This window comes from Eleutherodactylus coqui, chromosome 3 (assembly GCF_035609145.1).
Source record: "Eleutherodactylus coqui strain aEleCoq1 chromosome 3, aEleCoq1.hap1, whole genome shotgun sequence".
NCBI lineage: Eukaryota > Metazoa > Chordata > Amphibia > Anura > Eleutherodactylidae > Eleutherodactylus > Eleutherodactylus coqui.
Genome location: NC_089839.1, coordinates 201059256 through 201073657, shown reverse-complemented (window position 1 = coordinate 201073657; position 14402 = coordinate 201059256). Strand labels below are relative to the sequence as shown.

At 45.3% G+C, this 14402-nt stretch overlaps 1 protein-coding gene across 1 annotated transcript in view; it reads right to left on the bottom strand.

Annotated features, from left to right (window-relative positions):
* Window positions 1-246: 246 nt before the first annotated feature.
* Window positions 247-14402, bottom strand: part of LOC136621337 (sodium- and chloride-dependent creatine transporter 1-like) — a 91955-nt gene continuing 77799 nt past the window's right edge. The window contains exons 12-14 of the mRNA XM_066596782.1: window positions 6967-7067; window positions 6440-6610; window positions 247-2906 (exon numbers count right to left, since the gene is read on the bottom strand). Coding sequence (XP_066452879.1) covers window positions 2763-2906; window positions 6440-6610; window positions 6967-7067 — 416 coding nt within the window. The 3' untranslated portion in view covers window positions 247-2762. The remainder of the gene's footprint in view (window positions 2907-6439; window positions 6611-6966; window positions 7068-14402) is intronic.

Here is a 14402-nt window from a genome sequence, read left to right as displayed (position 1 = left end):
GCGGGCGCATGCTGTCAGAGCCGCAAATACACAGAGGTCAGAGCAGAAGTGGCAGAATTCTCTGTGCCGACCTCCATGTAGTGGCCAGTGCTTGTAATTGCAGGCACAGCTCGCATTGATTTCAATGAGAGCCGTGCCTGCAAGTACAAGCACCAGCCACTACACAGAGGTCGGTGCAGAGACTTCCACTGCTTCGCTCTGATCTCTGTGTATTTGCGGCGCTGATAGCATGTGCCTGCTCAGCTGATCGGTCGGGGTCCTGAGCAACGGATCCCAGCCGAATAACTATTGATGATTGATCCTGAGGTTAAGTTATCAGTAGTATTCTCCCTGGAAAACCCCTTTGAGCCACAGCTAGACACCATTGTATCCTGGGGAATGAAAGGATCGGTCATTGAAGTTTAATATCCCCGATCCTTCTTTCCCTCGACATCATCTGAGAAAGTTGAGCTGTCCTCAAACATCAGAAAGTCATCCAGCCCGGCTGTTATCACAGGTTTAAATGACTAAACTCTAATCTGTATAGGGGTCTCTAGATGCTTCCCCTCTGTGTTTTCATAGAAGAGGGGAAGTCATGAAAGAAAGGTTCTCTAGTTTGCTCTGATGATATGTCGCCAGGATATATTTTACTTTAGAGAGAGCACCTAGTAGGTGTGAGGCGACTTAAGGTCATGCATGCTCCTCTGGAAAATTTATGCAAATGGAAGAATGAAACAATACCTCTACAGCGCCACCTATTACAAGTTAACATTCCTGCAAGTCATTGTCATCTCACAGCTACTAGGTACTCTCCCTATGGAGAAACTTTACCTCTTCCGACCCGCATCATAGGCCTCTCACCCAGCCAGCAACCTACTGAACACTGATGAGGGGCAAAAACCCAAAACATGTGTCTGTACATGGGTATCTTTTCCTTATGGAGAATATTCTAGCTTTGGCACATAATTCTCAATCATTGTTACAAGGTCTGTTACTAATTTGCAGTAATGCTACCTTCTAATAGGTGGTGCTGTAGAGTCGCTGTTCCATTTTACAAATTGTTAGAATAACATCCTGTAATTTAATATTCCAACACTAGATGGCAGGCTCAGGTCACATGTAGTTGATACAGCCAGTTTAGCACAGATTTTAAATGCAGATTCCATATATTTTTTGCCTGGCCATAGACACATATGGGTAACCGAATATTAATTGTCATAGATCATGTCACTGATCATCTCCATCACAATGGCTCTATATAGATGGAGGATGGGACCTCAGAATCATTCCCTCTGGTAGGTCCAAGGAACTCCAGTATGACACTGATTAAGGTTGTTGAAAAGACCTTGGATTGCTCCATTTATTCTATTTCACAGAATGGATTTAGGACATTTATATAGGTTCCAATCATTTTTACAGTGTAAATTACATTCAATTTTAGGGGGAAGAGGCTTTTAACTCATACCTAGCGTTTAAAAGGGAGAATAGGTGCCCACTAGTGTGCACCATATTGTTAGGGAATGAGGACTGCACTACCCTGTGAAACTAAAGTAGAGAGCCCTGATAATTGTGGAATATTTTAACCAGGGGCCCATATACTCAAAGGGGTTGTCTCACCACAACCTTTATCTGTAAACCAGCCACAGCCTATCTCAAAGTGAGCGGTGGAGGAGGTGCGCAGCTCCGCTCCATTCCCTTCAATGGGATTGCCAGGCCTTGGCCAACTTAGCTACTTCCGGAGGTCTCACAGAGCGGATGTGTTTGCGCGTCCTTTGCTACCTCACACTTTGGGATGAGCCGCGGCTGGTTTACAGATAAAGGATGTGGTGCGACAAGCCCTTTAACGTTCTTTTACACTCCTAGAAATGTTCTTGCCCGATTATTGGGCCATGTGAAGGTACTGCCAATCACCCGATGAACGAACAAATGCTTGTTCAATGGTTGATTGCATCTTTTAGCCATGTTTTTCAGTGGCACATCTGCCACTGTAAACGAGGGATGTGCTGTCAAAAGTGATGGGGACAGACGATTGTTCATCCTCCATGTCTGAATTGGCCTGAATAAAGGTCTAGTTGTGTCGACTTCATTGATAGGAGTTCATTATCTCAAGAGCAAATTGGATAGTGCACATGGAGTAGAGGGGTCCCATGGCAAAGAGGAGACCACTACTCATACTGGTCCATACCATCTCAGCATGCCAGAATACAATGGTACGGTGCTTGTTCACCCAATCTTCCCCCTCCCTCAGTACCTTGCAAAAGAGAAAAAATGCATTATGTAACATTTCCAAGGGTATGTGCCATAGGAGCAGACCATGCTGTTGCTATGGGGTACTTGGAGAGAGAGGTTGGTGTCACCTCTTTTCTATTTGGTAGGAGAACCTGCTCAGGACTCCAAAGGAACTGCATTGTTGGCAAACAAGGAGGCGGCAAATTGACCAAAAGGTCACGAAAACAGGTAATAACTACTGTATGTAAACTGAACTATGATAAGAGATTGTTACGCAGGTCCTGGCATCATGGATGAATATACTGCATATATACTGCATGGAACAGAGGGTGATACATACATAGGAATACTGTGATTACCCCATCAGGGCAGACTCTGATATGATATATAATGGGGGGTGGGGTCGGTTATATAATAGAGTACTACACAAGGTTGCCCTCACCCCGGCTCTGCCACCTTGTGGAGAGCAGGACAGGAGTTAATGACAGGTGGACGGATTGGCACAACACATTACAACACATCATAAGCGGCAGGCTGCTTGCATGGGTGACTTCTTAGATGACAGTTTCGAATAATGTGGCTTTTTCCATGCTGAGTGTGACCAGAGAATCAGGAGGGAGCAGTTTGGTTTCTGCTTCAGGGGTAAGGTACTCAAGATGGTGGTTACCCCACACTGGGGTGGTGAGGTGGTGCCAACGCTGCAAGAAAGAAAAAAAAATATGATCATGATGCACAAACAATTAATCTGCAGCCATTTTTTTACATTTTACAAGCAATTTTAATTTAACCCCCTAAGGACCTGGCCTATTTTGGACTTCAGGACAACACGATTTTTGCAGGATTTGATCTCCACTTTTAAGAAGCAATACTTTTATTTTTCTGTTGACATGGCCATATGAGGACTTGTTTTTTGCATGACTAGATGTAGTTTTTATTGGTTCCATTTTTTGGGTACATAAAATGTATTGCATAATTTTTATACATTTCTTTTGAAGGCCAGGCAGAAAGATATAATTTTATTTTTTGCTTTTCTAAAAAACGTTTGGTACCGTGTTAGCCAGTAGAGCAAATAAGGAAGATGGAACAATGCCTCTGCAGAGCCACCTGTTGGATGGCATCATTCCTTCAAATCAATGTACAACTTTTTAACAAGTCTGTAATACAATGACTGTGAATAGGAATCTATGCCAGAATCCACACACAGACAGCTGTTTCGGGGTGTTTGCCCCTCATCAGGGTGCAGTAGGTTTCTGGCTTGGCTGGTGAGAGGCCTGTGATGTGGGTCAAGAGGGGTGACGTCTCTCCTTAAGGAGAGCACCCAAAAAGTGTGTGGAGACACCTAGGGGTAAGTGGGTCGTTGGATGAGTGAGGAGACTTATAAGGCCATGCACGCTCCACTTTTCAGGTGTCTTCTCACATCGCTTCTGGGTGCTCTCCTTGGGGAGAGACAATGCCATCCTCTGACCCACTCACCCCCTAGGTGTCTCCACATGCTCTTTGGAGACACCTAGGGGGTGAGTGGGAATTTCCATGCCATTTTACTGCCCATGTAGATTCTGGTGAGTTGCAGAAATATCTCTTTGTCAAGGGAGAAATAATTGTGAGTGAGCATTGGGGCTGCCTTTAAATCCGTGTTACAACTCACGAGATTCATCCTCACACACAATTATTTCTCCTTTGGCAAAGAGATATTGCTGCAACTGAGCGGAACTGCCATGGGCAGTAAAATGGCACCGCAATATGCCAACCTTTTCATGGCAAAACTGGAGAGTGACTTTCTGGCCTCCTGCCCCAGCAAACCACAGGCCTACTTCCGCAACATTAATGACATCATAATCATCTGGACCAACACTGAACAAGAACTAATAAAATTCCATGACAGATTCAATGCATTCCACCCCACCATAAACCTGACATTAAGCTACTCATATACAGAAATCAACTTTTTGGACACCACCATAAAGATTTCAAACAACTCAATACAGGCATCCAAACTGGACTGCTGCAATGTTGACAGTACTTTCTACTTGCAGCATTGAGCCCATTTACAGCAGCATCAAGAATCAGTTAATCGGTGGGGATCCTGAGCAGCAGACCTCCGCTGATCATCTACTGATGACCTATGTTGAGGACAAGCCATCAATAGAAAAAATGCCCAAAGTCCCAGAGAACCCCTTTAAGATAAATTGAAAACTCCCCTATCTTGCTGTTTGCAACTCAGCAGGCGCAATGATGTCACTGCATAACATCTGCAGAGCTCCAGACAGCACAGGGTGAATGGTGAATGGTGAAGCAGGGAGCTGATGTCTCCGTACTTCACTATTACATTCAATGGTATATGCGTCCTCCGTATTCAGATACGGAGATTGAGGTTGGGACATTCTGCATCCGTCCTGGAACGACAGGAGAGCCCCAAAATCCAGGACTGTCCAATATGATCCTGTACTGTTGGAAGACATGGAAATGCTCTATAAACATACACTATATTTAAGGGGTGGTCTTATCACAAAAATCCCTTTATTATGAGACCCACTGCAGCTTTTAAAGGGGGTTTCCATGTTAATTCTACTGATGAGCTATTCTCATGAGCTATGGTCATCAATAGTAATGTGTTGTCCCATCGACCACCTAGACACGAGGCCCGCACTGAGGAGCTGGGAGGGTAGAGTTGGCACTTGTCACGGTGGCTCCTCAGAGGGCCAAGTACCACTAGGCCTCTTCCTGGCAACGCTCGGACAGCGATTACCTATACAAGTGTGGTAGACTATAGACTTGTCACGTGTGACGCCACCGTTCCTTACTCACCGGTATGATCCTCGGCAGAAAAATTAAGGAAGTCCACACACACAGTTAACTTTTAGTACCTCAGTCCCTGGGAACGGACAAGGGCTGGAAAACTTTACTTGCAGCTTGACAGTATACAGCATATTACACACCAGTGCAGACAGGACAGTAGGCTTGAGGTCAGGGAGGAAACTCAGGATGATATCGGTCTTACAGTCCACGTTATTGGTCAGGTACCGCTCCTGGAAGGGGGACTCTCCAGAGGAGGATGGGGGTAGGATCACTCCACAGACACTCACTTGATTCAGGACTTAAATCTCTGCACGGCGGACTCCTCTCTACTCTCTCTCTCTCTCACAAATGGTTCCTACCTCAGGATACCTCTCTTTCTGCTCCATCACTCTTCATCACATGAGGGTTGAAGATACCGCCATGTGGCCGCCACTCCACTCCACTCTCTACCATTGAAGATGATGGACTGACTGAAGAAGACCACACCTTGCTCTCAAACACTCATACTTATAGTCTCTAGCATACCACGTGACAGAACATAAATTGATACTTTTCCAGACATATCCCAGTCACATTCAGACATTAACCTCTCATATGCTGCAGCTGTGCAATACACATAACAAGAGACAAGACAGTTTGCACAGCGCATTTACACAAAAGACATGACATTTATAGAGAGGCCAGAAATATAGGCTTCGGGCCACTACAGTTACTTTGCTGGGGAAAAACCACTAATGATAGCTGCCGATCAGCCTGTCAGTGCAGCAGGGCCGGATGTTATCATCAGGGTCGGAGTCGGAAGTGTCATAAAGGACTTCACTCCTAATGAAATCAGTGGGGGCACTGCCTCCTATTACACCTCCACATCTGACCCTGGGGTTGGAAACAGAAGTGCGGAAGTGTAAAAAGAGGCTTCAGCTCCCATTGATTTCAAGAGGAGGTAAGCCCTCTATGAGGTTTTCGCTTCCGACCTTGATGACGACATTTTGCTCCTCTGCACTGAAAGCAGGCCAGGCGATCAGCTAAGTGGCAGGTGCCTGATGATTACTGATGGCCTATCGTGAAGCTAGGTCATCAATAGAATTTACCTAGAAAACCTCTTTACATTCTCAAGCAAACAGCTTATTTTGCCTGGGAAAGTTGCCTGCAGTGGCCACTACAGGGAAGTTGTGGTATTACAAGCAATCATTCAAATAAATGGTTGCCAATGTAATTGATGCCTTATTCTGGGAGCGACTGTTAACCGCTCTCTGTTCCGATTCATAGAGGGTGTCCCTAAATGGAAAACCCCTTCTATGATACCATATACCTTAATAAATGAGACAAGCCCTTTAACAGGCATGGATAATTCAATGCAACAATCCTTTCAAACATTGCAAGAAAAAAAAGCGATACGATCAAACACTGAATTATAATTTCTTAAAGTGAGCCTTACCTCCCGGAGAGACCCCTTGGATCTTAACAGCTTACATACAACGGTCAGTGGGATACAGAGCATAGAAGCTAGGGCCAGACCCCAGCCGATCGCTTCACCCCACCAGGGATAGACATAGGTTTTGTTGTAAGTCAGAGGCTGGTAGTTAACCACATGAAACAAGAAAATACCCTGAAATCAAAGAATAAAGAAGGGATTAGTACATCGAGACTTTGGAATGGGATATATGTTTCACATGAGACTACATGACTATAACTCTATACAGGGTACTTCAATAAATATTTCTTCTTCAAGAATTCCTCTGTGTGATCCACAGGATAAAGCTAGAAAATGCAATGCTGATAATGTACATTATGTAGTACTGGTCATCACCACGAGGGAGCAGTGTGGTACCATCCCTTGAAGATGCTTGAATAAACCTCCTATATCTCTTCTCTACATATGAATCTCTCCAAGTGTATGATAGATACTATTTTTCATTATAACCGCCGGACTGATGTCTCTTTTATCTCCTTAATAAGACTCACCACGCAGACAAGAGGAGTAATCACAGACCAGCACCACTTCATGTACGGGAGGGGCCGGTAACCAATCATCCGAGCGATGTCATCCATAAATCTATCTGCACCTGAAACAGACATAATCTACATTCAACACAATGTCATATAGAATGAGGCCTTTATCCATCTTCGATTGTCAAGACTGTAGTATTATAGTAGTTATATTCTTGTACATAGGAGGCAGTATTATAGTAGTTATATTCTTGTACATAGGGGGCAGTATTATAGTAGTTATATTCTTGTACATAGGGAGCAGTATTATAGTAGTTATATTCTTGTACATAGGAGCCGTATTATAGTAGTTATATTCTTGTACATAAGGGGCAGTATTATAGTAGTTATATTCTTGTACATAGGAGGCAGTATTATAGTAGTTATATTCTTGTACATAGGAGGCAGTATTATAGTAGTTATATTCTTGTACATAGGGGGCAGTATTATAGTAGTTATATTCTTGTACATAGGAGGCAGTATTATAGTAGTTATATTCTTGTACATAGGGGGCAGTATTATAGTAGTTATATTCTTGTACATAGGGGGCAATATTATAGTAGTTATATTCTTGAACATATGAAGCAGTATTATAGTAGTTATATTGATTTACATAGGGAGCAGTATTATAGTAGTTATATTCTTGTACATAGGGACAGCATTATAGTAGTTATATTCTTGTACATAGGGGACAGTATTATAGTAGTTATATTCTTGTACTTAGGAGTATTATAGTAGTTATATTCTTGTACATAGGAGCAGTATTATAGTAGATATATTCTTGTACATAGGGAGCAGTATTATAGTAGTTATATTCTTGTACATAGGAGGCAGTATTATAGTAGTTATAGTCTTGTACATAGGAGGCAGTATTATAGTAGTTATATTCTTGTACATAGGGGGCAGTATTATAGTAGTTATATTCTTGTACATAGGGGGCAATATTATAGTAGTTATATTCTTGTACATAGGAAGCAGTATTATAGTAGTTATATTCTTGTACATAGGGACAGCATTATAGTAGTTATATTCTTGTACATAGGAAGCAGTATTATAGTAGTTATATTCTTGTACGTAGGAGCAGTATTATAGTAGATATATTCTTGTACATAGGGAGCAGTATTATAGTAGTTATATTCTTGTACATAGGAAGCAGTATTATAGTAGTTATATTGATGTACATAGGGAGCAGTATTATAGTAGTTATATTCTTGTACATAGGAGGCAGTATTATAGTAGTTATATTCTTGTACGTAGAGGCAGTATTATAGTAGTTATATTCTTGTACATAGGGGGTAGTATTATAGTAGTTATATTCTTGTACATAGGAGCAGTATTATAGTAGTTATATTCTTGTACATAGGAGAAGTATTATAGTAGTTATATTCTTGTACATAGGAGGCAGTATTATAGTAGTTATATTCTTGTACATAGGGACAGTATTATAGTAGTTATATTCTTGTACATAGGGGGCAGTATTATAGTAGTTATATTCTTGTACATTGGAGGCAGTATTATAGTAGTTATATTGATGTAGATAGGTAGCAGTATTATAGTAGTTATATTCTTGTACATAGGAGGCAGTATTATAGTAGTTATATTCTTGTACATAGGGACAGTATTATAGTAGTTATATTCTTGTACATAGAGGGCAGTATTATAGTAGTTATATTCTTGTACATAGGAGGCAGTATTATAGTAGTTATATTGATGTAGATAGGGAGCAGTATTATAGTAGTTATATTGATGTACATAGGGAGCAGTATTATAGTAGTTATATTCTTGTACATAGGGGCAGTATTATAGTAGTTATAGTCTTGTACATAGAGGGTAGTAATATAGTAGTTATATTCTTGTATATAGGAGGCAGTATTATAGTAGTTATATTCTTGTACATAGGAGGCAGTATTATAGTAGTTATATTCTTGTATATAGGACCTGTATTATAGTAGTTATAGTCTTGTACATTGGGGGCAGTATTATAGTAGTTATATTCTTGTACATAGGAGGCAGTATTATAGTAGTTATATTCTTGTACATAGGGGGTAGTAATATAGTAATTATATTCTTGCACATAGGGGGCAGTGTTATAGTAGTTATATTCTTGTACATAGGAGGCAGTATTAGGCCTCATGTCCACGGGGAAAATAAAATTAAAAATCCGCAGCGGATCACCCGCGTGCGTGATCCACACCTAAAATTTCCCATTGGAATGCATTAACCCCCCCGCGGGTAGATAAATAGCCGCGGATGGTATTTTAAACTGATTTAAAAATTTCATGCGAGTGAAAAAAAACGCGACATGCTCCATTTAATTGCGGATCACGCGTGCAGGAGCTCATGGAGCTCATAGCTCAATTGATCTCCCGCATGAAAAAGAAAAGGAATTTAAGCTCATCCGCAGCAGAAATCCGCGTTACATATTTGCAGCGGACCTGATTTTCCCCGTGCACATGAGGCCTTATAGTAGTTATATTCTTGTACATAGCAGGCAGTATTATAGCAGTCATATTCTTGTACATAGGAGGCAGTATTATAGTAGTTATATTCTTGTACATAGGAGGCAGTATTATAGTAGTTATATTCTTGTACATAGGGGCAGTATTATAGTAGTTATATTCTTGTACACAGGAGGCAGTATTATAGTAGTTATATTCTTGTACATAGGGGACAGTATTATAGTAGTTATATTCTTGTACATAGGGGACAGTATTATAGTAGTTATATTCTTGCACATAGGGGGCAGTATTATACTAGTTATATTCTTGTACATAGGGGGTAGTATTATAGTAGTTATATTCTTGTACATGGAGCAGTATTATAGTAGTTATATTCTTGTACATTGGGAGCAGTATTATAGTAGTTATATTCTTGTACATAGCAGGCAGTATTATAGTAGTTATATTCTTGTACATAGGATGCAGTATTATAGTAGTTATTTTCTTGTACATAGCAGGCAGTATTATAGTAGTTATATTCTTGTACATAGGGGGCAGTATTATAGTAGTTATATTCTTGTACATAGCGGCCAGTATTATAGTAGTTATTAGAGATGAGCGAGCACCAAAATGCTCGGGTGCTCGTTACTCGAGACGAACTTTTCGCAATGCTCGAGGGTTCGTTTCGAGTAACGAACCCCATTGAAGTCAATTGGCAACCCGAGCATTTTTGTATATCTCCGATGCTCGCTAAGGTTTTCGTTTGTGAAAATCTGGGCAATTCAAGAAAGTGATGGGAAAGACACAGCAACGGATAGGGCAGGCGAGGGACTACATGTTGGGCTGCATCTCAAGTTCACAGGTCCCACTATTAAGCCACAATAGCGGCAAGAGTGGGCCCCCCCCCCCTCCCAACAACTTTTACTTCTGAAAAGCCCTCATTAGCAATGCATACCTTAGCTAAGCACCACACTACCTCCAACAAAGCACAATCACTGCCTGCATGACACTCCGCTGCCACTTCTCCTGGGTTACATGCTGCCCAAACCCCCCCCCCCCCACGACCCAGTGTCCACAGCGCACACCAAACTGTCCCTGCCCAGCCTTCAGCTGCCCTCATGCCACGCCACCCTCATGTCTATTTATAAGTGCGTCTGCCAGAGGAAAAGCAGGCACACACTGCAGAGGGTTGGCACGGCTAGGCAGCGACCCTCTTTAAAAGGGGCGGGGAGATAGTCCACAATGCTGTACAGAAGCAATGAGAAATCCAATCCTGTGCCACCTCCATCTGGAGCTGCACACGTGGGCATAGCAATGGGGAACCTATGTGCCACACACTATTCATTCTGTCAAGGTGTCTGCATGCCCCAGTCAGACCGCGTTTTTTTATAAATAGTCACAGGCAGGTACAACTCCGCAATGGGAATTCCGTGTGCACCCACAGCATGGGTGGCTCCCTGGAACCCACCGGCGGTACATAAATATATCCCATTGCATTGCCCATCACAGCTGAGGTAATAAATTCATGTTTAATGCAGGTGGGCTTCGGCCCACACTGCATGCCCCAGTCAGACTGGGGTTCTTTAGAAGTGGACACATGCAGTTACAACTCCCTGTTCACCCACAGCATGGGTGGGTGCCAGGAAGCCACCGGCGGTACATAAATATATCCCATTGCATTGCCCATCACAGCTGAGGTAATAAATTCATGTTTAATGCAGGTGGGCTTCGGCCCACACTGCATGCCCCAGTCAGACTGGGGTTCTTTAGAAGTGGACACATGTAGTTACAACTCCGTGTGGACCGACAGCATGGGTGGGTGCCAGGAAGCCACCGGCGGTAGATAAATATATCCCATTGCATTGCCCATCACAGCTGAGGTAATAAATTCATGTTTAATGCAGGTGGGCTTTGGCCCACACTGCATGCCCCAGTCAGACTGGGGTTCTTTAGAAGTGGACACATGCAGTTACAACTCCCTGTGGACCCACGGCATGGGTTGCTCCCTGGAACCCACCGGCGGTACATAAATATATCCCATTGCAGTGCCCAACACAGCTGATGTTACGTGAGCTGTAATGCAGGTGGGCAAAAAATTAATTTGATTACACTGTAGGCGAGGGCCCCCAAAAATTGGTGTACCAACAGTACTAATGTACCTGAGAAAAATTGCCCATGCCCAACCAAGAGGGCAGGTGAAACCCATTAATCGCTTTGGTTAATGTGGCTTAATTGGTAACTAGGCCTGGAGGCAGCCCAGTAAAAATAAAAATTGGTTGAGGTGAAAATTTCAACGCTTTAATGAGCATTGAAACGTCTAAAAATTGTTTAGAAAAATTATATGACTGAGCCTTGTGGGCCTAAGAAAAATTGCCCGTTCAGCGTGATTACGTGAGGTTTCAGGAGGAGGAGCAGGAGGAGGAGGATGAATATTATACACAGATTGATGAAGCGAAAAGGTCCCCGTTTTTGATGGGGATAGAGAACGATGCTTCCATCCGCGGGTGCAGCCTACGTATTGCTTAGGTATCGCTGCTGTCCGCTGGTGGAGAACAGAAGTCTGGGGAAATCCAGGCTTTGCTCATCTTGATGAGTGTTAGCCTGTCGGCACTGTCGGTTGACAGGCGGGTACGCTTATCTGTGATAATTCCCCCAGCCGCACTAAACACCCTCTCTGACAAGACGCTAGTCGCAGGACAAGCAAGCACCTCCAGGGCATACAGCGCTAGTTCAGGCCACGTGTCCAGCTTCGACACCCAGTAGTTGCAGGGGGCAGAGGCGTCACGGAGGACGGTCGTGCGATCGGCTAGGTACTCCCTCACCATCCTTTTACAGTGCTCCTGCTGACTCAGCCGTGACTGGGGAGCGGTGACACAGTCTTGCTGGGGAGCCACAAAGCTGGCCAGGGCCTTAAAGAGTGTTGCCCTGCCTGTGCTGTACATGCTGCCTGATCTCCGCGCCTCCCCTGCTACCTGGCCCTGGGAACTGCGCCTTCGGCCACTAGCGCTGTCGTATGGGAATTTTATCATCAGTTTGTCCGCCAGGGTCCTGTGGTATAGCAACACTCTCGAACCCCTTTCCTCTTCGGGTATGAGAGTGGAGAGGTTCTCCTTATACCGTGGGTCAAGCAGTGTGTACACCCAGTAATCCGTAGTGGCCAGAATGCGTGTAACGCGGGGGTCACGAGAAAGGCATCCTAACATGAAGTCAGCCATGTGTGCCAGGGTACCTGTACGCAACACATGGCTGTCCTCACTAGGAAGATCACTTTCAGGATCCTCCTCCTCCTCCTCCTCAGGCCATACACGCTGAAAGGATGACAGGCCAGCATCATGTGTACCCTCACCAGTGGGCCAAGCTGTCTCTTCCCCCTCCTCCTCATCTTCCTCCTCCTCCTCCTCCTCCTCACCACGCTGAGATATAGACAGGAGGGTGCTCTGACTATCCAGCGACATACTGTCTTCCCCCGGCTCTGTTTCCGAGCGCAAAGCGTCTGCCTTTATGCTTTGCAGGGAACTTCTCAAGAGGCATAGCAGAGGAATGGTGACGCTAATGATTGCAGCATCGCCGCTCACCACCTGGGTAGACTCCTCAAACTTTCCAAGGACCTGGCAGATGTCTGCCAACCAGGCCCACTCTTCTGAAAAGAATTGAGGAGGCTGACTCCCACTGCGCCGCCCATGTTGGAGTTGGTATTCCACTATAGCTCTACGCTGCTCATACAGCCTGGCCAACATGTGGAGCGTAGAGTTCCACCGTGTGGGCACGTCGCACAGCAGTCTGTGCACTGGCAGATTAAACCGATGTTGCAGGGTGCGCAGGGTGGCAGCGTCCGTGTGGGACTTGCGGAAATGTGCGCAGAGCCGGCGCACCTTTCCGAGCAGGTCTGACAAGCGTGGGTAGCTTTTCAGAAAGCGCTGAACCACCAAATTAAAGACATGGGCCAGGCATGGCACGTGCGTGAGGCTGCCGAGCTGCAGAGCCGCCACCAGGTTACGGCCGTTGTCACACACGACCATGCCCGGTTGGAGGCTCAGTGGCGCAAGCCAGCGGTCAGTCTGCTCTGTCAGACCCTGCAGCAGTTCGTGGGCCGTGTGCCTCTTATCTCCTAAGCTGAGTAGTTTCAACACGGCCTGCTGACGCTTGCCCACCGCTGTGCTGCCACGCCGCGCGACACCGACTGCTGGCGACGTGCTGCTGCTGACACATCTTGATTGCGAGACAGAGGTTGCGTTGGAGGAGGAGGAGGAGGGTGCTTTAGTGGAGGAAGCATACACCGCCGCAGATACCACCACCGAGCTGTGGCCCGCAATTCTGGGGGTGGGTAGGACGTGAGCGGTCCCAGGCTCTGACTCTGTCCCAGCCTCCACTAAATTCACCCAATGTGCCGTCAGGGAGATATAGTGGCCCTGCCCGCCTGTGCTTGTCCACGTGTCCGTTGTTGGTGAGGGCGCGTACAATGTTGCGGGAGACGTGGTCGTGCAGGGCTGGGACGGCACATCGGGAAAAATAGTGGCGACTGGGAACTGAGTAGCGCGGGGCCGCCGCCGCCATCATACTTTTGAAAGACTCCGTTTCCACAACCCTATACGGCAGCATCTCCAGGCTGATAAATTTGGCTACGTGCACGTTTAACGCTTGAGCGTGCGGGTGCGTGGCGGCGTACTTGCGCTTGCGCTCAAACACTTGCGCTAGCGACGGCTGGACGCTGCGCTGACAGGCATTGCTGGATGGGGCCAAGGACAGCGGAGGTGAGGGTATGGGTGCAGGCCAGGAGACGGTAGTGCCTGTGTCCTCAGAGCGGGGTTGGATCTCAGTGGCAGGTTGGGGCACAGGGGGAGAGGCAGCGGTGCAAACCGGAGGCGGTGAACGGCCTTCGTCCCACCTTGTGGGGTGCTTGGCCATCATATGTCTGCGCATGCTGGTGGTGGTGAGGCTGGTGGTGGTGGCTCCCCGGCTGATCTTGGCGCGACA